We start from the raw sequence: 25480 nt of genomic DNA, 5'->3' as shown, positions 1-25480 counted from the left end.
GCCAGCCGTTATTAGCTTTTCTTTCTTTTTCTTTTTCTTTCTCTCTCTCTCTCTCTCTCTCTCTCTCTCTCTCTCTCTCTCTCTCTCTCTCTCTCTCTCTCTCTCGGTTTTGTGCACGTGTGAATCCCCGTCCCTCTATTTCATGGGGACAGTGGGCAAAGGGAGAGAAATAGACTCATAATTAGGTACACATTGGCCGGATTTTAACCTGAAATGGCCATCCCAAGTCGCGAAACCATGAAACTCGTGGAAGCAAACATTGGCTCCCTCATCTTCCTGGTGTTGAGTTTTATTATCAGTTCTTTATACATTTTGGGTCATAAACCCCTTATCAGATAGATCGGCCGGCGAATACGTTCTCTCATTGAGTGGGTTGTCTTGTGCTAATTGTGTCTTTGTTGTGCAAAAAGCATTTTAGTTTGATACAGTCCCGTCGGTTTATTCTGTCCTGGATCTCACTTGCCCGCGGAGATGTATCTGCTTTTTTGCCTGTCTTTCCTTCTAAAGCGCTACATGCCATGATGATGTCAGGAACACGATCGTGTTCACACAGAAAAGCCCCCAGTCCTGGTTTCTGTGCCACAGGCTCGACCTGTGTCCTCGGTCCTCCATCCTCGCCGCGGCGGCGGAGAGAGGGTGCCCAGGACCAGGGTTCTCGGTTGAACACCTGAGTGGAGAGCCGGCGTGTGGATGCCCCCAGAGAGGCGTCCAGCACGCTGGGCTGTCTCCATGGCCACGCCCTCCTGGCGGGTCCCCGCGTGGGCGCGCGTCCCGCGGGCCTCGCTCTGCGCCCGAGCCTGCGCGCTCGCTCCCCGCCCCACCGCGCTGTCCGGCCCGCGGGGCTCTCCTCCAGGCCACCACCATGTCTCTCGGCCGGGCCCCAGCTCCGCTGTCCCCGGTGAGCGGAAGCGAGAGGCCATGATCCGGCTGGGCGGCTGGTGTGCGCGGTGGCCCCGCGGCGCGGTCGTCCCGGCGGCGCGGCGCTGGAGGTGGGCGGCTGGGCCGGTTGGCCCGGCGGGCAGACGCGCCCTGCGGGTGCTGGTGGACATGGACGGCGTCCTGGCCGACTTCGAAGGCGGCTTCCTCAGGAAGTTCCGCGCTCGCTTCCCCGACCAGCCCTTCATCGCGCTGGAGGACCGGCGCGGCTTCTGGTTGTCCGAGCAGTACGGCCGCCTGCAACCCGGGCTGAGCGTGAGCACCCCCCGCCCCGGCCGCCGGTCTGGCCCCGGGGCCCGCGGCCCCCGGGGGCGGGGAGACCGAGGCCTGCCTTCCCAGCCCGGGCCAGGCAGCCTGCGTGACCTTGGGTGGGTCATCGCCCCAAGCGCCTCGGGGTGGGCTTCTTGGAGATCAGGGTCCTGGGAAGGACCAAAGGGCTCAGCGATTGGGCAGCCCTGTGCACAGATAACTCTTGGCTGTCATCGAGGGCTTCTCAGAATTTAGGAGAATAGAAAGCAAAATATACCTAACTCAATATCTTAAACTGACTTTAAATATTTTGGTATATTTGGCTTCAAACCTTTTTTTTTTTTTTTCCTTAGATTTTTTTTTATTTTATTGATTGATTTTTAGAGAGAGGAGAAGGGGTGGGGAAAGGGAGAAGCGGGAAATATGAACTCCTAGCAGTTACTTCCAATATGTTACTTGACGCTCAGAGTTTTGTTTTTTGTTTTTTGTTTTTTGACGCTCAGAGTTTTGAACCAGGGACCTAAGCATTCCAGGTCGAGGCTTAATCAATCCACTGCAGCACCTCAGGTCAAGCCTCAAGTCTTACCCCTTGTGGGATGTGAGGTTCAAAGAGTGAACACCTATTAGCAATAAGCACTCATTTGCTTAGCTCCCTGTGATTCACAAGAAGAGTATTGCCAGTGTGATCTCAGCGTCCCCTACCCGGTTATGTGATGGGTGCTGGTACTTGTTCTGGAGCTTAGTAGAGCTTCTGACCTAGCAGAGGCACTTGCTGGGGGGTAGGTTCCTGCTTCCTAGAGGCTGGGGTTTGTCTGTCCTCTTCTCACTTTCCTCTTGTCCAGCCCTGGAAAACTGTGGCATTCTGCAAACTTGATTTTGGCTCAGCAACATGAGGTTGAAAACTCCTGGCCCGGGGTTTGAGAGACAAGAGTTCTCCCGGCTTGCTCAGCCACCGTTTTGCCGTTTAACGTGAAGTAAATCACGAATGCTTCTGAGCCTCAGTTTTCTCCTGTGTGGATGAAAGGCGGCTGGATGTGGGGCTTTCCAGCTTCAAAGGCTGCGGAATTCTTTCTTTTCTTTTAAGCAACGTGTTTATTGGCAGCCCAGCACGTAGCACAGATAAAAGCTGTTCTGGCTGATGTGGGGGGGGGGGGGCCTTGACCACCTACAACACCCACCTGATGGGGGGGGGGGCTTGACCACCTACAACACCCACCTGATGTGGGGGGGGCTTGACCACCTACAACACCCACCTGATGTGGGGGGGGCCTTGACCACCTACAACACCCACCTGATGTGGGGGGGGGCTTGACCACCTGCAACACCCACCTCCTCGCCCCCCCCCCCACGTCATGGCAATGCTCTTCCGGATCTTCGAGTCTGTCCAGCTCTTGAATTTACGGACTCTGTTAACCGATGGCCAATTGGCATCAATTCAAACACCAACAGGAATCCCCAATTGGATTGTGGGGTGAAGAAGAAAATTTGATTTGGTGCAAAACAGCTCGATTGTGATATGTAGCGTGGCAGTGAAAACAGCAGGGCTGTTAACAGCTCAGTCTTGAAGCAGGAGGGCTGTGAAACTAAGGCCACCCCTCTCTAGCTGGACAGCTCGGCCCCCTGCCAGTCTGCTTGTTCTTCTCTGCCCCGCCCTTCTCTGCTCTGGTCCAGCCAGATGGCATCGGTGTTCCTGGTGTTTCAGCTCCGTCTGGGAAACAGTCTTCAGTCTTTGGTGGAAAGCGAAAGTGCCCTCTCTGAGCCAGAGGGGAGCGGATAGGGACAGACAGACAGGAAGGGAGGGAGATGAGAAATATCAGTTCTTCGTTGCGGTTCCTTAGTTGTTCATCGATTGCTTTCTCATATGTGCCTTGACCATGGGCCTTCAGCCCACCGAGTAACCCCTTGCTCAAGCCAGCAACCTTGGGTCCAAGCTCGTGCGCTTTTTTGCTCAAGACAGATGAGCCCGCACTCAAGCTGGCGACCTCGGGGTCTCTAACCTGGGTCTTCTGCATCCCAATCCGATGCTTTATCCACTGCGCCACCACCCAGTCAGGCTCCAGGAACTTCTTTATAAAGGCTGGTTCAGAAGGCAGGAACACAGTGCAAGTAGGCAGGTCAGTCTGGGAGGCAGGTGGCCAAGTGCAGGATTCTCCCTGAAGTGTGGTTTAAGTGAGAGGCTTCTAGATACAGCTGCTAGGCTCTGTTTTGTTTTGTTTTTTAACCCAGTTAAGCCACGGAGAGTCCCTCTTAGACAGTATCTTCTTTCTCAGGGTCCACCAGGGAAATGGCAAGACCTGGTCCATCCTTAGAGCCTCCAGCATGCCTCTGGCCATTAGACTCAAGCAAACATATGGTTCATTATGTTTGGTCCCAGACAGTTCCATCTGTGCCTCCAGCAAAGCAGGCTTTGGAATCCATAATCTGTGGCACCTTAGGGGTCTCTGCTGGATCCTTGCAGAAGTCAGGTCCCTCTCTGGGAGGGCTAGAACATAGACAAACTTCATATGATCCCCCTTCCCCGAAGTATGTCCTTGGGTATGTGGGAGGGGAGTGAGGGGACTGTGGAAGCTGGAAGCCCCTCCCTTTTATAGACAGCAGCCCTTTCCAGCTGTGACATCCTCCCTGCCATGAGGCAGGGTGCTCGGGACCCTGGAAGTCACCCGCTTCTCTCCTCAGGAAAAGGCCAACAGCATATTGGAGTCAGAGAATTTCTTTTTTGACCTTGAGCCTCTACCGGGGGCCGTGGAAGCTGTGAAGCAGATGGCCAACCTGGAAAAGTAAGTGTGTCCTCCGCTCCAGCGTCTGTCCTCCACTCCAGGGTCTGCACCTTCCTGCAACCCCGTTGTTGCCTCTGCGCACTCCCTCCCTCCCCTCCCTCCCCTCCCTCTCCCTTGTTCCAATGAGCCAGGCTCCCTCCATTGTCACTGGACTTGATACAAACCTAGCTGAATAAAACAGACTCTGCTTGTAGGCTGTTATGATGTTTCAATTTAGTAACTTGAGAAAAGATACGGTCTGACTTGACATGGTTCACTAGGTGTTGAAAGTTCATTTACTCAGCAGATATCTGAGAACTGACTGTTTGATACTGTTTGATACAGTCAGTGAGACAGAAAGGAACAGAACCTGGTCCTTGCCCTTGTGGAGCTGACAGTCCAGCCAGAGGGCAGACATTACACGGAGAGTCATGCAAGTGAAGACGCTCACAGGTTGTAATAAGAAAAGGAGTCAGGTGTGTGAAGAGTTATGACAGGAGACCTACTGAGAAAGGCTGCTGAGGAAGCAGGAGGGGTTTTGTGTGAGACAGTCTGGGGTTTGTTTTTGTTGTTGTGTTGTTTTTTTTTTCAGTCTGTTTTGTTCTGGTGAAATGATTGGTTTTAGGGACTGAAGCCCCAACCACAGCTGTTGCATACCATGAACTGCATTCAAAGTGGCAGATGAAGTGCTTCCCTGAGAACCATTTTTAAAATAGCCTTAATGAGATATAATTCACATACTATACATCCAATTAGAGCAGGGATCGGGAACCTATGGCTCGCGAGCCAGATGTGGCTCTTTTGATGGCTGCATCTGGATTGCAGACAAATCCTTAATAAAAAAATAATAACGTTAAAAATATAAAACATTCTCATGTATTACAATCCATTCATTTCCTACCGCTCATGTTCATGGTTGCGGGTGGCTGGAGCCAATCACAGCTGTCCTCCGGAACAACACCAAATTTTTATTGGATAATGTGTAACATACACGGGTCGTTGTATGGCTCTCATGGAATTACATTTTAAAATACGTGGCATTCATGGTTCTCTCAGCCAAAAAGGTTCCCGACCGCTGATTCAGAGTGTACAAGTTGATGGATTTTAGTATATTCACAGAGTTGTGCAACTGTCACCATAATCAATTTTTTTTAAGTTTTTTTGTTTTTTTTTACAGAGACAGAGAGAGAGTCAGAGAAAGGGATAGACAGGGACAGACAGACAGGAACAGAGAGATGAGAAGCATCAATCATTAGTTTTTTGTTGCACATTGCGACACCTTAGTTGTTCATTGATTACTTTCTCATATGTGCCTTGACCGTGGACCTTCAGCACACGGAGTGACCCCTTGCTCGAGCCAGCGGCCTTGGGTCCAAGCTGGTGAGCTTTTGCTCAAACCAGTTGAGCCTGCGGTCAAGCTGGCAACCTCAGGGTCTCGAAGCCGGGTCCTCCGCATTCCAGTCTGATGCTCTATCCACTGCGCCACCGCCTGGTCAGGCACCATAGTCAACTTTAGAACATTTTCATTACCCCCCCCTCCAAAAAATGGGCCACTAGCAGTCACTCCCACTCCTGCCCACCCTCGGCAGCCCTAGGCAACTGCTGTCGACTTTATGTCTCTGTAGATTTGCCTATTCTGGACATTTCTTATGTATTTAAGATGACATGTGGTCATTTGTGACTGGCTTCTTTCACTGAGCATAGTGTTTCCAGGGTTCATACATGTTATAGCACAAATCACTACTTTATTTGTTTGTGTGTGTGTGTGTGTGTATGTGTGTGTGAGTATGTGTGTGTGTTTTAAAATGGAATCTGTACTTAATGAGACATCTAGATTGAGAACCATGATATTTTCAAACAGAATTTTCTCCTTTGCTGAAACATAATTTTCTGATTTGCATACCCTATGTAACTTTTTAAAAGTTGAAGTCTAGCCTGACCAGGTGGTGGCGCAGTGGATAGAGCGTTGGACTGGGATGCGGAAGGACCCAGGTTCGAGACCCCTAGGTCGCCAGCTTGAGCGTGGGCTCATCTGGCTTGAGCAAAGAGCTCACCAGTTTGGACCTAAGGTCGCTGGCTCCAGCAGGGGTTACTCGGTCTGCTGAAGGCACACGGTCAAGGCACATGTGAGAAAGCAATCAATGAACAACTAAGAAGTCGCAACGCGCAACGAGAAACTGATGATTGATGCTTCTCATCTCTCTCCGTTCCTGTCTGTCTGTCCCTGTCTATCTCTGCCTCTGTAAAAAAAAAAAAAAAAAAAAAAAAAAAAAAAGTTGAAGTCTAATTGACTTATAAGATTGTATTCATTTCAGATGTATAACATAATTTGTTATTTGTATATATTGTGATCATTCTTTTTTCATCGCCGAGTAATATTCCATCGTATGGACATGCCACACTTTGTTCATCCATTTATCAATTGATAGACATTTGAGTTGTTTCTACTTTTTTAATACTTTTACATTTTAATTGATCTTTAGAGAGAGGGGAAGGGAGAGAGAGAGAAAGAGAGAAAGAGCGATTTGTTGTTCCACTTTGACCTTGAGCCTCTACCGGGGGCCGTGGAAGCTGTGAAGCAGATGGCCAACCTGGAAAAGCTGTCATTGGTTGATTCTTGTATCTTCCCTAATGGGGAATAGAACCCACAACGTCAGCATATGGGGATGACACTCCAGCCTACTGAGCTACCCGGCCAGGGCCTGTTTCTGCTTTTTAGATATTAAGAAGAATGCTGCTTTAAACATTTGTATACAAGTTCTTTGTAGTTGTATATTTTCATTTCTCTTAGGTGTGTACCCAATGGTGGAATTGCTGGGTTGTATGGAAAATCCATGTTTAACATTTTGAGAACTGCCAAACTGTTTTCCAAAGCGACTACAGTATCTTACGTTACCACTAGCAACATATGCAGATGTTTCCACATCCTCATCAATACTTTTTATTGTCTTTTATATTCTGGCACTGAAGCATTTCAAAACCGTATTCTTGTCTGGGTCAGCATTTCCTAAACCACGTTCCCCTGACTGCATTCTGAGGAGCTGGGCAGAATAGTAATGAAAGTTAAGTCTTAACTGGAATGAGACTACCCAGGCTCAAATCCAAGCTTCTCTACAATCTGTCAGACGCTGGGCAAGTTTTTAAACTCTCTGGGTCCCAGTTTCCTTATCTGTAAAATGAGAATACTGAGAAAGTCCTTGGTATAGTGCCTGGCACGTAGTACGTGCTCAGTAAAATGTTCAATGATGTTGTTATTCTGCAAGATTTAATGGGTATGCAAAAAGAAAATGCGTTCTTTAACCAAAACCACCGGGGAAACAGTGAATCAAGGTGCCTTTACTGTAGAACTTCCCAGAGCTTTCCATTGGCTCCTGTGCACTGTGACTCTTCCATGGGGTAGCATAGGGTACTGCTCTCCAGCCTGGAACTTTCTTTTCTACCTTCCCCTTAGCACTTGAGCAGACTCCAGCCTGGGGAACACCAGTCTAAGTGTACCAGTGGTGCTTTACCTCCATTTTGGCTCTTCACGTCTTCACTGGGGAGAAGGTTTCCACCATCAGTCAGTGCCCTGAGTTTGGACAAAGAGATAAGTGGGTAGCTGGGTGTCTAGTGCTAGAGCAGACAGATACCAAGGTTTACAACGTGACAACGAGGATCTGTCAAGGACCTGCTACAAGTTAGTTCTTGTACCAGGTGTGCAGATATACTGTAGAACTAGGTAAGAGTTTTTGCCTTCAAAGAGTTCATTAGTGCCTGACCTGTGGTGGCACAGTGGATAAAGTGTCGACCTGGAAATGCTGAGGTCGCCGGTTCGAAACCCTGGGCTTGCCTGGTCAAGGCACATATGGGAGTTGATGCTTCCTGCTCTTCCCCCCCTTCTCTCTCTCTCCTCTCTCTCCCCCCCTTCTCTCTCCTTTCTAAAATGAATTTAAAAAAAAAGAGTTCATTAGTGAACAAGTGACTAGGATGCAGTTCTAAAACTTCTGCAATACAAGTGGGAGTGGGAGGGGTCAGGGAATGCAGAGAGGCAGTGGCTCGTACTCCCCCCTCCCCCCGGGGAGGCAGTAATGCTTGGGCTGTCATCTTAAGGAATAAAAAAGAATCTGCTACATGGGGAAAGCAAGAGGGTTTCCTGTAGGAGGTGACTAGTGTGAGCAAAGACCTCATCTGCCCACCTGAAGGACTGTCCTCAAACAGCCTCTTTGGCCTGACCGGTGGTGGCGCAGTGGGTAAAGCACTGACCCAGAATGCTCAGGTTGCCAGCTTGAAACACCAAGGTTGCTGGCTCGGACTGTGGGACTCAGGCTTGTCCGTATGGAGTCACTGGCTTGAGTGGGAGGGAGTTCATCAGCGTGGGGTCACTGGCATGAGCGGGGGATTGTCCACACGATCTCGAAGCTCACCTGCTGGACCCCAGAGGTCACTGGAATGAAAAGCCCAAGGTCGCTGGCTTGAGCAAGGGGACAGTGGCTCGGCCCCAGTCAAGGCATATATGAGAAGAAATCAATTAACAGCTAAAGTGACACAACTACAAGCTGGTGCTTCTCACCCTCTCTCTCCCTTTCTGTCTCTAAAGCCTCTTTGGCATGTGGCATTCTTACTGAGTAGGAGACTGTGTCTCGCGAGGCATTGCCCACGGCCTGAAATGCTTGTTTGGAATATCCTTACAGGTGATGAATTTTAAAAAACTATTAAGTCATTTATGAGTATAGACTTATATAATGTGAAATACATGGGAAAGAAAACATAGTTGCCCATAGTTAACAATTTGAGGTGATTGCTTTCAGACCTTTTAAAATGTACTTACATTATGTTTTTGTATATAGATTTATAAATTTGTATGTTCCATCCAGCAGCCAGAGTATTTTTAAACCAAATGCTGGCAATGTTGGTCCCCTCTTTAAAACTCTCTCTTGGTTTCCTGTGGCACCACAATAAAACCCGAGCTCAGCCAGGCCCCCGAAGCGGTCTCACAGCCCCGCCCCGCCCCCGTCGGGCCCCACACCCGCCCTGTGGGCACCAGCTTAGAGTCTGGCCCGTGGTGCCTGGAACTTGTTTCTGGGCTCACGGCCTTTGTTCTGATTGTATCCTCTCGGAATGTTTCTCCCCTAGTTCCCTGCGAGGCCACACCGTTTCTATCCGTCAACTCTCCACACCTTGAATGTCACCTCCTCAAAGAGGCCGTCCCTGACCGCTGCAGCCGACGTGTCCGCTGCCCCTCCTAGTCATTCTGCCCATCGCCCTGGGTATGTTCTCCAAGCCTAAACTATGTCTCTGCAGTTACCCCTTTGCCTTCTGAGTGTCAGCTCCCCAGAATCAGAAGTCATCTTGGTTGTGTCCCCGGAGCACGTGCCCGGCTCACGGCACACGCCCAGTCACCCTGGTTGTGGCTGTTCCCCCTCAGTCCCTGGTCCTCAGTCCCCGGAGTGTGTGCCCGGCTCACGGCACAGGCCCAGTCACCTTGATCGTGGCTGTTCCCCCTCAGTCCCTGGTCCTCAGTCCCCAGAGTGTGTGCCCGGCTCACGGCACACGCCCAGTCACCCTGGTCGTGGCTGTTCCCCCTCAGTCCCTGGTCCTCAGTCCCCAGAGTCTGTGCCCGGCTCACGGCACACGCCCAGTCACCTTGGTCGTGGCTGTTCCTCCTCAGTCCCTGATCCTCAGTCCCCGGAGTGTGTGCCCGGCTCACGGCACACGCCCAGTCACCCTGGTCGTGGCTGTTCCCCCTCAGTCCCTGGTCCTCAGTCCCTGGTCCTCAGTCCCCGGAGTGTGTGCCCGGCTCACGCCCAGACTTCTGCTGAGGGAATATTCACATAATAGTTGTTTGTTTGTTTTAAACAAAACAACAACAACAACCAGGAATGCAGTCCTCCATATTGTTCTGTAGCTTCCTCTGTTTGTACTGAACAGTATGTGTTAGGTATCTTTCTATATCTCTGTAGAGCTATCTTGTTCTTTTAAACTACCGCACGGTATTTTAGCATACGCACATACCATAATTTGTTTAATGATTTTCACGTCGACATTTAAGTCATCTCTTATGTTTTCTTGTGCATCAGGGCCGCAGTGAGAGTCTTGTTGGGCACCTGCAAGTATTTCTGCACAGTTGTGGACTAGCTAGATCACAGCCATGTGCATATAAAATAGTGATAGAGACCCAGTGATAACATTTTTATTCTTTTAGCAGATGTCCCCACCACCACCAATAACAACTAGTACAGTGTAGTCCACATAAAATGCCCTCAGTCAATATGAGTTGTCCTTGAAAAGGGCATTTCATGGGTAAAATAGCCAACCCTTATCTGGAGTCATGGCCAGCAAATAAATTAGTCCTATCTGAATCTCCCTCATGGAATGTGATGGAATCCATGTGTGCTGAATAAAAGAAACTCATGATGTCTAGAGCAATGAGTACTTTCTGATGGGATTGTAACTGGCTCCCCAGGTCAGTCCCTGCGAGAAGGTTGAAAAGTGTTTGCTTTAAGATGTATATATAGCCCTGGCTGGTTGGCTCAGCGGTAGAGCGTCGGCCTAGCGTGCGGAGGACCCGGGTTCGATTCCGGCCAGGGCACACAGGAGAAGCGCCCATTTGCTTCTCCACCCCTCCGCCGCGCTTTCCTCTCTGTCTCTCTCTTCCCCTCCCGCAGCCAAGGCTCCATTGGAGCAAAGATGGCCCGGGCGCTGGGGATGGCTCTGTGGCCTCTGCCCCAGGCGCTAGAGTGGCTCTGGTCGCAACATGGCGACGCCCAGGATGGGCAGAGCATCGCCCCCTGGTGGGCAGAGCGTCGCCCCATGGTGGGCGTGCCGGGTGGATCCCGGTCGGGCACATGCGGGAGTCTGTCTGACTGTCTCTCCCTGTTTCCAGCTTCAGAAAAAATGAAAAAAAAAAAAAAAGATGTATATATAATATATATATATATTATAACTTGCCTGACAGGCGGTGGCACAATGGATAAAGCATCGGCCTGGGATGCTGAGGTCCCAGGTTCAAAGCCCTGAGGTTGCTGGCTTGAGCGTGGAATCATCTGGCTTGAGCGTGGGAGCATAGACATGACCCCATGGTCGCTGGCTTGAAGCCCAAGGTCACTGGCTTGAGCAAGGGGTCACTGGCTTGGCTGGAGCCCCCCAGTGAAGGCACATATGAGAAGCAATCAATGAACAATTAAGGTGCCACAACCATGAGTTGATGCTTCTCATCTCTCTCCCTTCCTGTCTGCCCCTCTCTCCCACCCCTGCAAGAAGAAGACACCTAAGGTCTTAGGCCTTAAGGAGAAGGCCTCACAATGGGGAGGAACCTTTAGATTGTACAGCTAGTGCTCGACTTACGACCACGAATGGTTCCGACAGACCGATTGTAACACGATTTGGTCATAAGTTGAGTAGGCTATATGTATAGTACTGTGAAATGATGTTATAAAAATCTTTAAGTCATATTTTATTATAATTTTCTTTCATTATTGTTATACATCATAATTTTCTTTGTTTATTTTATGCCATTTATATCATCTACACCATTTTGTTTCTTATTTTTACATTCGTCAGGTTTAAGTAAAACACTGCATTACCTGGCTCAGCGGTAGAGCGTCGGCCTGGCGTGCGGGGGACCCGGGTTCGATTCCCGGCCAGAGCACACAAGAGAAGCGCCCATTTGCTTCTCCACCCCTCCCCTCCTTCCTCTCTGTCTCTCTCTTCCCCTCCCACAGCCGAGGCTCCATTGGAGCAAAGATGGCCTGGGTGCTGGGGATGGCTCCTTGGCCTCTGCCCCAGGCGCTAGAGTGGCTCTGGACGCAACAGAGCGACACCCCGGAGGGGCAGAGCATCGTCCCCTGGTGGGCAGAGTGTCGCCCCTGGTGGGCGTGCCAGGTGGATCCCGGTCGGGCTCATGCAGGATTCTGTCTGACTGTCTCTCCCCGTTTCCAGCTTCAGAAAAAAAAAACAAAAAAAAAACCAAAACACTGCATTACCAGTACAACTGGTTTAATATTTGCAAAGAAAATTTTCTCTTGATAGACATCTTGGGAGGGGTTTGATGAAAAATATCCAAGACACAAAACACAAATTGCTGTACTGAGTCTGGGATAACAGTTGAAATGGTGCACGCGGAGATGGTAGTGCTGCCAGAAGCTGGTCCGCACTGTCGTACGCCCAGCTGGGCAACGCTTACGCTGCCAGACGCAGAGCAGTCGTGGCTAGCGATTGTGGTCGTAAAGTCGAATGGTCATGAGTTGCATAGGTCATAAGTTGATCAATATTTGTACTAAGCTTTGTGAATAAAAGAAACAAGATGATGTGTTAGGGAGTAAATGGGGAAGGGGCTATTTCAGATGGAGAAAGGTATCTCTGAAGAAGTAACATTTGACCTCAGATCTGAAGAGTAAGAAGGAACTCACTGGCCCTGGCCGGTTGGCTCAGTGGGTAGAGCATCAGCCGGCGTGCAGACAGCCAGGGTTCGACCCTCTGTCAGGGCACACTAGAGAAATGACCATCTGCTTCTCTTCCCTTTCCTCTCCTCCTTCTCTTCCTCTTCCCCTCCCACAGCCAGTGGCTCAACTGGTTCAAGCGTCGGCTGTTGTAGACCGCAAGTGGCAAAAAGCCTTTGTAAATTCAAGGCTTAACACCTTCATATTGGCTGTGACGCTGAGTATTTGCACCTACTTCACTTGCTTGCTTAAGTTGCCGGAAATTGAAGAGACCTCCCAATCCCATCCTTTTTTCTTAATGAGTCTGTTTTCTTAATTCCACACCATTCTCACTCAAGTCCCAGAATTAGGAGCCGCGCTGGCCCACGGCAGTCGGCCCTGGGTGCTGAGGACGGCTCGGATGATCTAAGCATCAGCTCCAGACGGGGGTTGCCGGGTGGATTCTGGTTGGGGCGCGTGCGGTCTCTCTATCTCCCCTCCTCTCGACTTGAAAAAGAAAAAAGAATGACCTAACCAGTGAGGTGCCAGCGTCGGGGTTGTGGTCACTCAGGCTGAGGGCTGAGCAAGCATGGAGGCCCTGAGCCGGTCAAGGGCTTTGCTTGTTTGAGTAACGTGAGGGAGACCAGTGTGGCTCGAGCTGAGTGAGTGTGGCAGGCAGTGGGGACAGTGGAGGACGGAGCTGGGGACAGAATGATGTGCTCTAACTTGGTTTTGAAACATGGGCTCGGGATGATGAATTTGGACACATATTTCTCCAAAAAGGTAAATGGCCAATGAGTGCATGGAAATTTGCCTGGGCACCATTAATCATTAGAGAAATGCAATCAGAACCACAATAAGAAACTACTTCTCACCCACTGGAATCACTATAATAATAGTAATTAAAACAGGCAATTGTGAGTGTCAGAGAAGAGGTGGAGAATTTCTGAACCCTGATCGTTGCTGATGGGAGTGTAAAGTGGTGCAGCTGCCATTTTACAATCCCACCTGAAAATGTTACATGTGGAGTTATCACAGGACCCAGCAGCTGCACTCCTGGGAGTGGACTCAATTGAGCACCTATGTCCACACAGAAACTTGTGCTTGAGGGTTCCTAGCAGCGCTATTCACAGGTGGAACCATTCCCAAATGTGTATCAATGATAAATGCATAAGCAAAATGTGGTGCATGGATACAATGGGATACCAACGAGCGAGCGCTAAAGAGTCTTGAAGGATTGACACATTCTACAACGTGGGTGGCCCTTGAAAATATTACACTAAAGGAAAGGACCCAGTCACAAAGGACCGTATATTATAGAATTCCTTTCGGGGGGAGATGGAAGTGTTCTCAGATTGGTGATTGTTGTAAAACTCTGTAAATATACTAAAATTCATTAAATCATACGCTTGAAATAGGTTTCTCTCATGACATGGGAATTATATCTTAATGACATGGTTTTACAAGGCTAGTCTACTCAATTAAAAAAAAGGGACATTCTGTTCATACATTTAAGAACATGAATGAATCTCCCAAATAATGTTACTAGATAAAAGAACCTAGTCCAAAAAAAAAGGTCATACTCTATGGCAGAAGTCCCCAAACTACGGCCCGCGGGCCGCATGCGGCCCCCCGAGGCCATTTATCAGGCCCCCGCTGCACTTCCGGAAGGTGCACCTCTTTCATTGGTGGTCAGTGAGAGGAGCATAGTTCCCATTGAAATACTGGTCAGTTTGTTGATTTAAATTTACTTGTTCTTTATTTTAAATATTGTATTTGTTCCCGTTTTGTTTTTTTTTTTACTTTAAAATAAGATATGTGCAGTGTACGTAGGGATTTGTTCATAGTTTTTTTTATAGTCCGGCCCTCCAACAGTCTGAGGGACAGTGATCTGGCCCCCTGTGTAAAAAGTTTGGGGACCCCTGCTCTATGGTTTCATTTATATGAAATTCTAGAAAATACAGATCTATGATCTATGGAGACAGAAGAGAGATCAGCGGTTGTCCAGGCCCAGGAGATTGTCTGGGCCAGAGTGGGGGCCCCCTGTGGCCGCCCAGGGCAACGGGAGAGGGCAGACATCTCTGGTGTGGACAACAACACAGGTTGTAGGCTTACCTGCTCCAGGCAACGGGCTCAGACTCTGCGAGGGCCCAGTGCCACCGCGTGGGAGGGTGGGTGACGACAGGGACGTGGCTCACCGCTCGCTCTTCTTGCTCTGCCCGCAGCACTGACGTCTTCATCTGCACGAGCCCCATCAGGATGTACAAGTACTGTCCCTACGAGAAGGTGAGATGTGCGGCGTGCGCGGAGAGGGCTGCCGCTTTGCCTCTCCCCACCTTGACCCCAGGCCTCGCGGAGGAGGGGTGCTGGCCCTCGGCACGCCCGGGGAAGGGTGCTGAGCCTCGGAGCGCGGCTGCTGCCCGCGGGGGCGGTGGCACGGGCCGCCTCGTTTCTGCCCCTCCCCCACCCACCAGTCCCTCCGGTTTCGGTGCCAGGGTCTCCTCTCCCGGAGACCTTCTCTAGCACCAGTCTGAGATTCTGTCGCCTCGTCCGGATGGAGCCTCGTGGCCGTGACGGCTTCTCTGGAGCAGGTGACCCTCCACGTGTCAGTGAAGTGTCGTTTGTGAAGGAGGGACCAGGTCTGTGGAGGCAAACCCGCACTGGAATAGTAGGGCCGTGAACTTGGCTGGCACCGAAGGTCTTACAAAGGTGAAATAGTTGAGCTTTGCTCGCTTTACATACTCACTTTATCATCTTTATTGACAATACTAGAATTACATGAAGCAGATTTATCTGAAAAGTGAGAGGCTGCGGTCAACCCTACCGGAGGAAAGGTCTGTTGCCCAGGAGGTGGGAGTTCCCCTCCCAGGTGGGTCCAGGGCCCGGCCGTTCCCCTGAGCAGTCCGAGCCGCCCTCCCCAAGCCCAGGATCTCCGTGCTCTCCTGCGTGTCTTCACGTTACGTCTCCGCTCTCCAGGGCCGTGTGAGAACAACACGCCCACAGGGAGCCAGCACGGAAGCCTTCTGTGAGCTCCAAGCGGGACGGGAGCTCACGCCCACTGAGAAGTTGTCCTGGGATCATGCAAGGCTCTGCGTCCACCATTCCGTTGCATGCTCATAGCTCCCCATTCCGTGGTGATCCTCACAGCCTTATAAAATGTAAGAACACTAGTTTAGTTCAACTCAGGGGAGTTAATATTTGTACATTACTCGAGTCAGTGAGTGTGGACTTAGGACAGAAGGCCAAATCCACTATTTTTTTTTTTTTTTTTTTTTTTTTTTTTGTATTTTTCTGAAGCTGGAAACGGGGAGAGACAGTCAGATAGACTCCCACATGCGCCTGACTGGGATCCACCTGGCACGCCCACCAGGGGGCGATGCTCTGCCCCTCCGGGGCGTCGCTCTGCTGCAACCAGAGCCACTCTAGCGCCTGGGGCAGAGGCCAAGGAGCCATCCCCAGCGCCCGGGCTATCTTTGCTCCAATGGAGCCTTGGCTGCGGGAGGGGAAGAGAGAGACAGAGAGGAAGGAGGGGAGGGGGGTGGAGAAGCAGATGGGCGCCTCTCCTGTGTGCCCTGGCCGGGAATCGAACCCGGGACTTCCGCACGCCAGGCCGACGCTCTACCACTGAGCCAACTGGCCAGGGCCACTATTTTTTTTTAACAAATTGTTTTTTAATTTATTTTATTATTATTATTTTTTTTTGAGACAGAGGGACAGACAGACAGGAATGGAGAGAGATGAGAAGCATCAATCATCAGTTTTTCATTGCGACACCTTAGTTGCTCATTGATTGCTTTCTCATATGTGCCTTGACTGTGGGCTTCAGCAGACTGAGTAACCCCTTGCTCAAGCCAGCGACCTTGGGTCCAAGCTTTGCTCAAACCAGATAAGCCCACACTCAAGCTGGCGACCTCGGGGTCTCGAACCTGGGTCCTCTGCACCCACTGAGCCACCGCCTGGTCAGGCCAAGTCCACTATTTCTACTAGAGCAGTGACCCAATGTCAGGTCCCCAACCAACAGGGTCCTCATCCCCGGGACACTTGAATAGAAGCGGGTGTTTTCTGGCCTCTCTCTAGACTTTCTGAATTAGACTCTCTGGGAGTAGCCAAGTGTATTTAAACAAGCCTACAAGGCAGGGGGGAGGGGTGCCCTTAATTTTGAGAACTGCTGGGCTAAAGTACTGTTTTAGCTGAGGCTGTAGTGGGTGGTCCGGGTGCTTGTCTGGTGCTTACTGGGGTAAGATGGATACGGTGGCTGTCGTTCATCCGTTCCCACGGGCTTAATTTTCATCTTTACGTCTGCCATCTGTCTGGGGAGCCTCAGCCCAGGGCTCCCCTCTGAACTCCGGACAACTCAAACCTGATACCTCTGTCCCCGGGCACATCCGTCCCTCCTGTCTCAGGCGAGACACAGGAGTCCGTCCCGCTGACATCCTTCTTCCTGCCCCTCCCGTCCAGCACACCAGCGAGTCACAGTTCCGTCTGATCTGTTTCTAAAGTCCACGGCGCCTGTCTCTCTCTCTTCTTGTCATTGCTGTCACCTCAGCCTTTCTTCCCAGCACTTGTTGTGCCTGACCAGCCTGATCGATAGTTAAAATCCCAGTGAGTTATTCTGTGGATATCAACAAACTAATTTCAAAGTTTATGTGGAAAGGCCAGAACCTCGGAAGAGCCAAGGCAATATTGAATGAGAAGAACAGAGTTGGAGGACTAATGCTACCTGACTTCAAGACCTGCGGTAAAGCAGCCGTGATCAAGACAGTGTGATACTGATGAAAAAACAGATAGACCAGTGGGACAATACAGAGCATCGAGATAGAGTCCCAAATAAATACGGTCAACTGATCTCTGACAAGGATCACAGATGATACAATGAAGCAAAGATAGTCTTTTCAGCCCTGGATGGATAGCTCAATTGGTGAGACCATCTTCTTGAAGCAAGGAGGTTGCCAGTTCAGTCCCCGGACAGGGCACATGCAGGAACAGAGTGATGTTCCTGTCTCCTTCTCTCTCTCACTTCCTCTCTCCAAAATCAATAAATTTAAAAAAATAGTCTTTTCAGCAAATGGTGCTAGAACAACTGTACATCCACATGCAAAAAAAAAAAAAAAATCTATACACAGACCTTACACATATTACACCTTTCACAAAAATCAACTCAAAATAGATTATAGACCTACATGCAGAAAACAAAACTATAAAACTCCTAGAACATAACACAGGAGGAACCTCCATGACCTTGGGTATGGCGATGACTCTTTAGATAAAATACCAACAGGCACAATTTATGAAAGAAATGATTCATCACGGGGATGTAAAGTACAGCACAGGGAATACAGTCAGTAATACTGTAATAACTCCGTACAGTGCCAGGTGGGTACTGGAAGTATTGGGGGGGGGCGTCACTTTGTAAATTATGTCTAACCTCTAGACTGTACACCTGAAGCGAATATAAAATAACATGGAATGTCAACTGTAATTGAAAAATAAAAAAAAAATTAATTCCTAAGATGGACTTCTTTCACATTAAAAAGTTTTGTTCTACAAAAGACACGGTCCAGAGAACAAGCAGACAAGCTCCAGCGTGGGAGAAAATACTCGCACGAGACCGGACTGGTCGAGTGCTGTCAGATTAGACGCACAAAGGAGGCTTGAAATGCAGCAGTAAGAAAATGGACGGCCTGATTGAAAAATGGGCGAAAGACATGAACAGCCACCTCGCCAGAGAAGGTATACAGCTGGTAAGTAAGCCTATGACAGGATGCTCAACGTCACATGTCATCAAAGTAAAACAACACTGAGGTCCCACTCGCACTCACGAGAACGGCCCACACCCGGGGCACTGATGACACCAGCTTGCCAGTGGGGACGTGAAGCAGCAGGAACTCGCCTTCACATCAGCGGCCTGCAGAGTGTCGGTTCCTGGCCCTTGGTCCTGGAGAAAGCCTGGCTGGGCCCCAGCTCTCCTGAACCCAGGACTGATGGCTCTTTCCTCCCCTTCTGCCTGTTCATGTTGCAGTATGCCTGGGTAGAGAAACACTTTGGCCCTGACTTCCTGGAGCAGGTTGTGCTGACCAGAGACAAGACCGTGGTCTCTGCCGACCTTCTCATAGATGACCGGCTGGACATCACAGGCAAGTGGCCTGCGGCAGGTAAGGAGTGAGGACAGAAGGCTGAGAGCGGCCCGGACAACCAGTGTGTGGGGCCCCTGCCCTGGACGGCCCTACTCCGTCACCAGATTTGTATCAGGCGTCCACCCTGGGGCGTGGCGCTGAGCCTCTCTGTTGTTGGGAAGACGAGGGGTTTCTCAGCATCTGGCCCGGGAGCCAGGAGAAATGGGTCTGAGCTCTGGGCAGCACTCAGTGGGTGGCCTTGGGCGAGTCCCTCACACCTGGAAGTTGGCCCTCTTCATGCCCAGTATGGCTCCCAAATGTCTGTTTTCAGCTGAAGAACCTCCCTTTTTTTCCTAAAAGCAATTTGAACCGAACCTAATATATAAACCAGAAAAGTGGAGCATACTTTCTGGGTGGTTTGGCAGCTATATTTGTCCCTTTTGCTTGTGGACTCCTCCTCCCCTGAGAAAAGCAACCACCAACGAACCTTGAACCGGCTTTCGAAGGAGAGGGGACACTGGTGCACCTGACTAGAGAGGGAGGGCGGGAGGCCTCAGGCACGGCTGGATCCAGGCGTCTCCACAACATCAGTCAACATTCAATCCCCTTATCCCCTGGTCCTGCTCTGGTTTGCTCTGCACTGGGACAGGCTCTTTCTCCCTGGCGACCATCCGTAGTTCCCTGGTGAATTCTTACTCTCTTGGACCCTTCTGTGGGGACATGTGGAATATTTCTTCCCTCGTGGCTTTCTGAGCTGGTTTGGGAGGCAAGCCCATCTCGATGCCAGTCACTGTTTCCAGCAGCTGGAATCCCAGCATGCCCACTGCTGACCTCCCAAACCACTCGGTGTCTCAGGGAGGGTCAGGGCACCGTGGGCCAGTGGGCCACGATCGAGAGGGTCCCAGAGACCTGCTCAACCCCCACCTCCAACCAGGGGAGCCGGGGAGAGGCCTGGGCAGGTGGGGCTGGGGGACCAGGCCGTAACCCAAGGGGCATGTGGACATGAAGGATTGAGGTTTGGGGACCTGTCGTCCAGAGCTGTGGAGCTGGTGCCGCCCAGGGTCGGGCTGACTGGGCAGGGGCGGGGGGAAGAGCAGAGCGTCAGCAGATCTCAGCCTCCAGCCTTGACCACGGTGATAGCAACCACTGCACCCGCTTCTTGCTGAACACCCCCGAGCCTTGTGCCGGTGCGTGGCGGGGCCATCTCATTTCATCCTTGTGACCCCCCCGCCCCGCCCCCCGCCACCGTGGGACGGGTGCTAGTGCAGTGACCACATCACTGACCACTGGCGGGAACACCGCGTCCAGAGGTGCGCTGCTGGGCAGGGGGCGCTCCGGGGCCGGCCCCAGGGGCCTCTCCACGTTCCGGGGGCCTGAGTGCCGCTCTCCCCTCCCCCTCAGGGGCGGAGCCCAAGCCCAGCTGGGAGCACGTCCTCTTCACCGCCTGCCACAACCGGCACGTGCAGCTCGCGCCGCCCCACCGCCGGCTGCTCTCCTGGATGGACGACTGGAAGGCCGTTCTGGACAGCAAGCGGCCCCGCTGAGCTGGACTGTGCTCGGGGCTCCTCCGCGGGCCCCCGCCCTCAGGGCTCCCGGCTCAGGGCTCCCGGCTCAGGGCCTGGGGCGAGCGTGTACTCTGGCTCCAGGGACGCCCCCTCCCATGCCCAAGTCCTCCGCGTGTCTTCTCCCTTCCCCCAGCCCGGTCAGGCCTTACACTGGTCTCAGGGCGGGACTGGCCCCTAAGCCCCGGACAGGACTTGTGCAGCCAGGCGGTGCAGGCTGACCTCAGCAGGGGCCGCGGCCAGGGACTCCGGACAGGAGGGGGAGCGAGGGCATTGTTCAGAGGCCCGGCGGTCCTCCCCCCTCTCAGGGGAGTCCTCTCTTCCCCAGATGGGCAGCATCAGCGAGCAGGCCAGCAGCAGGATGGCCGAGGTGCTCCTGGTCGGAGAGGTCAAGAGCAGCCGCCTCAGCCAGGGCCCTTCCCCCTTGCCTGCCTGGTCCGGTCCGGTCCGGAGTCCACAGTGCCCACCGTGCCCTCAGCAGGCACTCACTGAGCTCCCGGCATCCTAGGCTCTTGCTGGGCCACCACACACAGCTCTGCCTCTGACCAGCTCGGAGGGTCCCCGCACCTCATCCCCGGGGTCCCGCCCAGAGCCCAGCAGTGGGTCATTGGCTTGAATGTTCATTGAAGGCATAAAAAATAAATACTTTTCACAATGTCTTCTGGGGCTGTGGCCTCCTCTAGCCCAAACCCCAAGATCCTTTGGCATCTGGTCCCAGACACCAACTGTCCGTCTTCTGAGTACCTGGGCCATCCCCTGCGCTGATAAGACACTGAAGGGGGCATAGCTGTCCCTGCCCCAAGCATCGGTCACTCGTGGTGGCCAGGGAGGGCTGAGGCCACCCCAACTCCATACCCCACACTGATGGTCAAGTTCAGCAAGTGCCAGACTCCCAAGTGCCTCCTTCCTAAAGCCGGGGCCCCTCACCCTCTGCTCTGCTCCCACGGCCGAGTACCTGCTGGGCCCCAAAGCCGGGGTCCCTCTGCTCTGCTCCCATGGCTGAGTCCTGCTGGGCCCCAAAGCTGGGGTCCCTCTGCTCTGCTCCCATGGCTGAGTACCTGCTGGGCCCCAAAGCCAGGGTCCCTCTGCTCTGCCCCCATGGCTGAGTACCTGCTGGGCCCCAAAGCCAGGGTCCCTCTGCTCTGCCCCCATGGCTGAGTACCTGCTGGGCCCCAAAGCCAGGGTCCCTCTGCTCTGCCCCCATGGCTGAGAACCTGCTGGACCCCAAAGCCGGGGTCCCTCACCCTCTGCTCTGCCCCCATGGCTGAGTCCTGCTGGGCCCCAAAGCCGGGGCCCCTCGCCCTCTGCTCTGCTCCCATGGCTGAGTACCTGCTGGGCCCCAAAACCGGGGCCCCTCGCCCTCTGCTCTGCTCCCATGGCTGAGTACCTGCTGGGCCCCAAAACCGGGGCCCCTCGCCCTCTGCTCTGCTCCCATGGCTGAGTACCTGTTGGACCCCAAAGCCGTGTGTGTGTGGGGAACAGGCTGGTGTCCGAGTCTCCGCTTTTGTTCCTTAGGATGTGCGGGCAAGTGGCCAGAAGAGCCCCCTCCTCACACGTCTCAAGAGGTCCTGGGGGCCTTCACTCTTCCACCTCCCACTCCCCTGCTGCCTGCCCTCTCCACCCGCTTCCTTGCAGGGAACCCCTAGTCTGCCCCGTCTCTGGGGTCCTGGCAGGCCCTTCCGCCCTCTGTGACAGGTACTCTCGAGCTATACAGGGCAGATCAGGGAGGAAGGGCCTGAGGCTCAGGGCTGGCATAGCGTCCGACCTTTCTGGCTTTCAGGGCCCCTCAGGAGACTGGGCCTGGTCACCCCAAGTTAGGAAGGAAGGACTGTTGGCCTAACCAAAAGCAGTCCCCGCTCTGGGCATGCTTTACCCCTTGGGGGACAGAGTGGGGGGTTTGCCGGTCAGTCCTGATGAGGAGGCCGCCTGGCTCCAGCAGGGCAGTGGCCAGAGTCCTGGCCATCCTGGCCTGAGGCCCTGGGTGGAAGTGAGACCTGGCTGTGCTGGCCTCTTGGCTGGTCCCTGAGGCCCTCAGCTCCGTTCACAGGAGGACACAGCCGCTGCCTACAGGCCAGGAGACGGGCTCCGATGAGCAAGGCAGCACTGCCCTGTCCTCCCAGCTGGTCGGGGCTGCTCACTTCCTCCCTGTCCACAGCGGTGCCGCCCACCTCATCCTCCACACCCGCCTTTCAGAGAGCGGTCAGGTCTAGCCTTCCTGGGGTCCTCCGCGGCCCTCAGCTCTGGACTGTCCAGCGCACTGCAGACTCCGGCCCAATGGGGGCAGCACCTTCCCCTGGACTTGCCCTTTCCAGGGTGACAAGAGGCCCTGCCACCTGTGTGTGGGGGGGTGCCCGCCCCAGGACACAGCAGCGAGGCAGGTGCGCCCAGCCATGCCCTCAACACGCCCAGCCACGCCCTCAACACGCCCAGCCACGCCCTCAACACGCTGCCAACATCGCAGACCTCAGTGCAAGGGCAGCAGGAGAGCAGCTGTGGTCGTTTCTGTCCCAGGGCCACAGCCGCTGATGAGACTCCACCGGCCTGGCCACGCCTTCCTCTCTTCCTCCTCCTCCTGCCCTGGAAGTGTCTTAAGTTGGGGGGGTGAGGGCGACTTCCTTCATGCAGAGATGTCAGGGGTGGGAGCATCTCATCTCCCATGGTCCTCACCCTCACACTGGCGTCACCAGACGAGTGGGTCTTTTGAGGTCAGTTTTGAGACCCCCACATCCGGAGGATGGCCCCCTTCAGTCATGAAGGACAGCTGCTCTTAAGGGGACAGAGAGACCCTCTGCCTACCGGTCTCCTGCCGCCATTTCTGCCCCACCCACCTGGCCCTGGCCCCTGCTGGGACATAGGGTCCTCGGGCCTTGGGAATGATGAGGTGGGTGGGAGGCCAGGGCACAGAGCCCCCCCCTCAGGAACAGCCCCGCCTCGCACCTGCTGGCTCGGGGCACCTGCTGACCCTGAGCCTGCTCCTCACAAGCTCTAGTCACTTCCTCGAGAGGCTGAGCCCTCTAAAGCCTTTTTTTAAAAAAAGGGTTTTATTATTATTATTAATTATGTGGAACATGGGTACCATTATTTAAAGGTAATAAATTTTTATTTAAGGAATTTCCCGTGGTTATTATTTTTTTTTTTGTATTTTTTTGAAGCTGGAAACGGGGAGGCAGTCAGACAGACTCCCGCCTGCGCCTGACCAGGATCCACCCGGCACGCCCACCAGGGGGCGTCGCTCTGCCGCAACCAGAGCCATCCTAGCGCCCGAGGCAGAGGGCATGGAGCCATCCTCAGCGCCCAGGCCAACTTTGTTTCAATGGAACCTTGGCTGCGGGAGGGGAAGAGAGAGACAGAGAGGAAGGAGAGGGGGAGGGGTGGAGAAGCAGATGGGCGCTTCTCCTGTGTGCCCTGGCCGGGAATCGAACCCGGGACTTCTGCACACCAGGCCGACGCTCTACCACTGAGCCAACCGGCCAGGGCCAGGAATTTCCCGTGTTTTAAGTCCTTCCTCTGTCTTGGTTCCTCCCAAGTTTGAGTCCTAATTAGCCCCCCTTTTTTTTTTTTCTCAATCCAGTTGTCACGTCAGAGTCAGTCCTGTGGAACAGGAACAGACGTGACCATGTGGTCCCAAGCTACCTGCCTCTCTAGCCAGCTGGAAGGATTAGCTAGCTGCCGGACCAAGGACACCTGCAAGACTCCAGAGCTCTAAGCCAGCTATTAGAACCTCCCCGGTGACCGATGGCTCTTACAACATCACACATCGCTTGTGTTGTGTTTGTACTGGACAGCACTGACCTAGGCAGGCGATGAGAAGAAGGGTCAATGGAACGTCCCCGTAGGCCGAAGGCTGGCGACCTCGCGGGGAAAGGTCTGGGGTCCTGTCCGCAGCCAACGAGACGCTGCGTTCCAGAAGCCTTGGTAATTAAAACCTTTCCCTCTAAGCGGGTTGGCGCCGCGAGATCTGAAAGCCAGCCTAGAAACTCTGACACGATGAACTGCCTGCCACCCTTCTGCTCAGATAGAACCCCTCACGCTGAGCAGCAGCCCCTGCAGCTGCCCCTCGTTCAAGGACATGATTTCAAGGGCAAAAAGGTGTTTTAGAATATGGTCCCAGCCAGACCAGCAGTCATAAACAATTTGCTATAATTAGGATGAAGGCCACGGTCCAGGTGCTGTGGGAGCAGGTGGGATAGGACCCTGGCTGCCTGAGGTCCAGGAGGGCCCTCCCGGCAGGGGACACTGACCGAGGCCCTGGTAGAGGAGGAATGGGCACCGGGCTGAGGGCTGAGGGAAGGCCATGCAGAGGCCCGGGGGCAGCAAGGGGTTCTGAGGAGCTAGGAGGGCACAGGACTGGAACCCAGAACCCAGAGAAAAGATAAGCAGGTTGGAGTTGGGGCTGCCCGTGGCACTCTGCTGTGGGCCTTGTGCCGGAACTGGAGAGCCAATGAAATGGCCGATGACCTAGGCCTGGGCCACAGAACATTACGATTGTCTTGTCACACAGGATACACCCAGCTGAAATGAAAGTGACTTTCTTCAAAGTATATGTTTTGCTTCAGAACCATTTACTGCAAGAAAAGGCCGTCCACCCCCGCCCCGCCCCCCCATGAGGGAACTAGGCTTGTCCTGCCCCAAGATGTGGTCACACACCAGCTTGGTCCACACCTTCCTCACTGGCTGGCCCCAAAATCCCTCGACTCCTGTCAAAAACGGAGACTTATCCCTGTGAAAATATTGGAAATAGTCAGGGTGCGGGACCGGAACCCCCGGAAGGAGTGATGGCCTCCAGGTTAGCCAGCAGTTTTAGGCAGAAAAGGTTAATATAATTTCTTTCCAATTCTGGGTGACAGTTTCCCATCTGAGACCTATTCCAACATTACAACAACAATAACACCGTTTTCATAGCATTTACTGTGTTCTGGACGCTGATAAGCCCTTTACATGACCTCATAGCCGGTCTCTTGTGGTCACTTCCACTTGACCTATGGGGTTGTGGGCTTGGCAGGGTCAGGGCTCCTGACTGAGGGCATGCCAGGTCAGCGGTTCCAGGATTTTAGCCAGGCAACCGCACACCGTGGTTTACGCTTGTAACCTTCACGCAATCCTGACCTCTAATCCAGAATTCCTCCCTGAGGGGTCAAGTGTCCATGAGTAAAGCAGAGTCTCACTTGGGCTGGGCCTCTATCTGAAGGTGGGTATTTGGGACCCAACCTGCAGCTATAACTGGGAGACAGGTGGAAAAGGGTCAGGCCAGGGCAGGGCGATGCCCAGAGATCAGAGGTCTGGCTGACAGGCCCTCGGTGACAAGCCCAAGGAAGGGGGGGAGGAAGGAGGGAAGCTCCCTGAGTCCCCACCCCACCCTGTGCCAAAGCGCATGGAGAGGGCGTGAGAAGGGCGGAGGCGGGTTAAGGTCGGGTGAGCCCCGGGCACAGAAGAAAATATCGGGCCCTGTAATAAAAGAGAGAGAGAGA

The 25480-nt window shown here is 53.0% G+C and overlaps 1 protein-coding gene across 5 annotated transcripts; it reads left to right on the top strand.

Moving 5' to 3' along the window:
* The first annotated feature begins 56 nt into the window (after positions 1-56).
* On the top strand, positions 57-24657 carry NT5M (5',3'-nucleotidase, mitochondrial). Of its 5 annotated transcripts, none has more exons than XM_066365077.1 (5): positions 57-1191; positions 9054-9187; positions 14563-14623; positions 18357-18489; positions 23584-24657. In XM_066365077.1, exons 1-5 carry the CDS (start codon positions 691-693, stop codon positions 23655-23657), a joined length of 903 nt encoding a protein of 300 aa, XP_066221174.1. In that variant the 5' UTR covers positions 57-690; the 3' UTR covers positions 23658-24657. The 5 variants fall into 5 exon arrangements, with proteins under 5 accessions (XP_066221174.1, XP_066221170.1, XP_066221169.1 ...); XM_066365073.1 differs by lacking the exon at positions 23584-24657 and adding an exon at positions 19852-20670 and having other exon boundaries at positions 18357-18471; XM_066365072.1 differs by lacking the exon at positions 23584-24657 and adding an exon at positions 19852-20670.
* Positions 24658-25480: the final 823 nt, after the last annotated feature.

This window comes from Saccopteryx leptura, chromosome 2, assembly GCF_036850995.1.
Source record: "Saccopteryx leptura isolate mSacLep1 chromosome 2, mSacLep1_pri_phased_curated, whole genome shotgun sequence".
Lineage (NCBI taxonomy): Eukaryota > Metazoa > Chordata > Mammalia > Chiroptera > Emballonuridae > Saccopteryx > Saccopteryx leptura.
Note: the sequence above shows the minus strand (reverse complement) of the source record. Positions and strands in the feature narration are given on the sequence as shown.

Bases quoted from the DNA above. Each gene is read 5' to 3' on its own strand.
- NT5M (XM_066365072.1), top strand. From the start codon at position 691: ATGCCCCCAGAGAGGCGTCCAGCACGCTGGGCTGTCTCCATGGCCACG. The intron at 1,192-9,053 runs GTGAGCACCCCC...TTTCTCCCCTAG, and splicing joins GCCTGCAACCCGGGCTGAGC to TTCCCTGCGAGGCCACACCG. The intron at 18,490-19,851 runs GTAAGGAGTGAG...CCTCCCCCTCAG, and splicing joins AGGCAAGTGGCCTGCGGCAG to GGGCGGAGCCCAAGCCCAGC.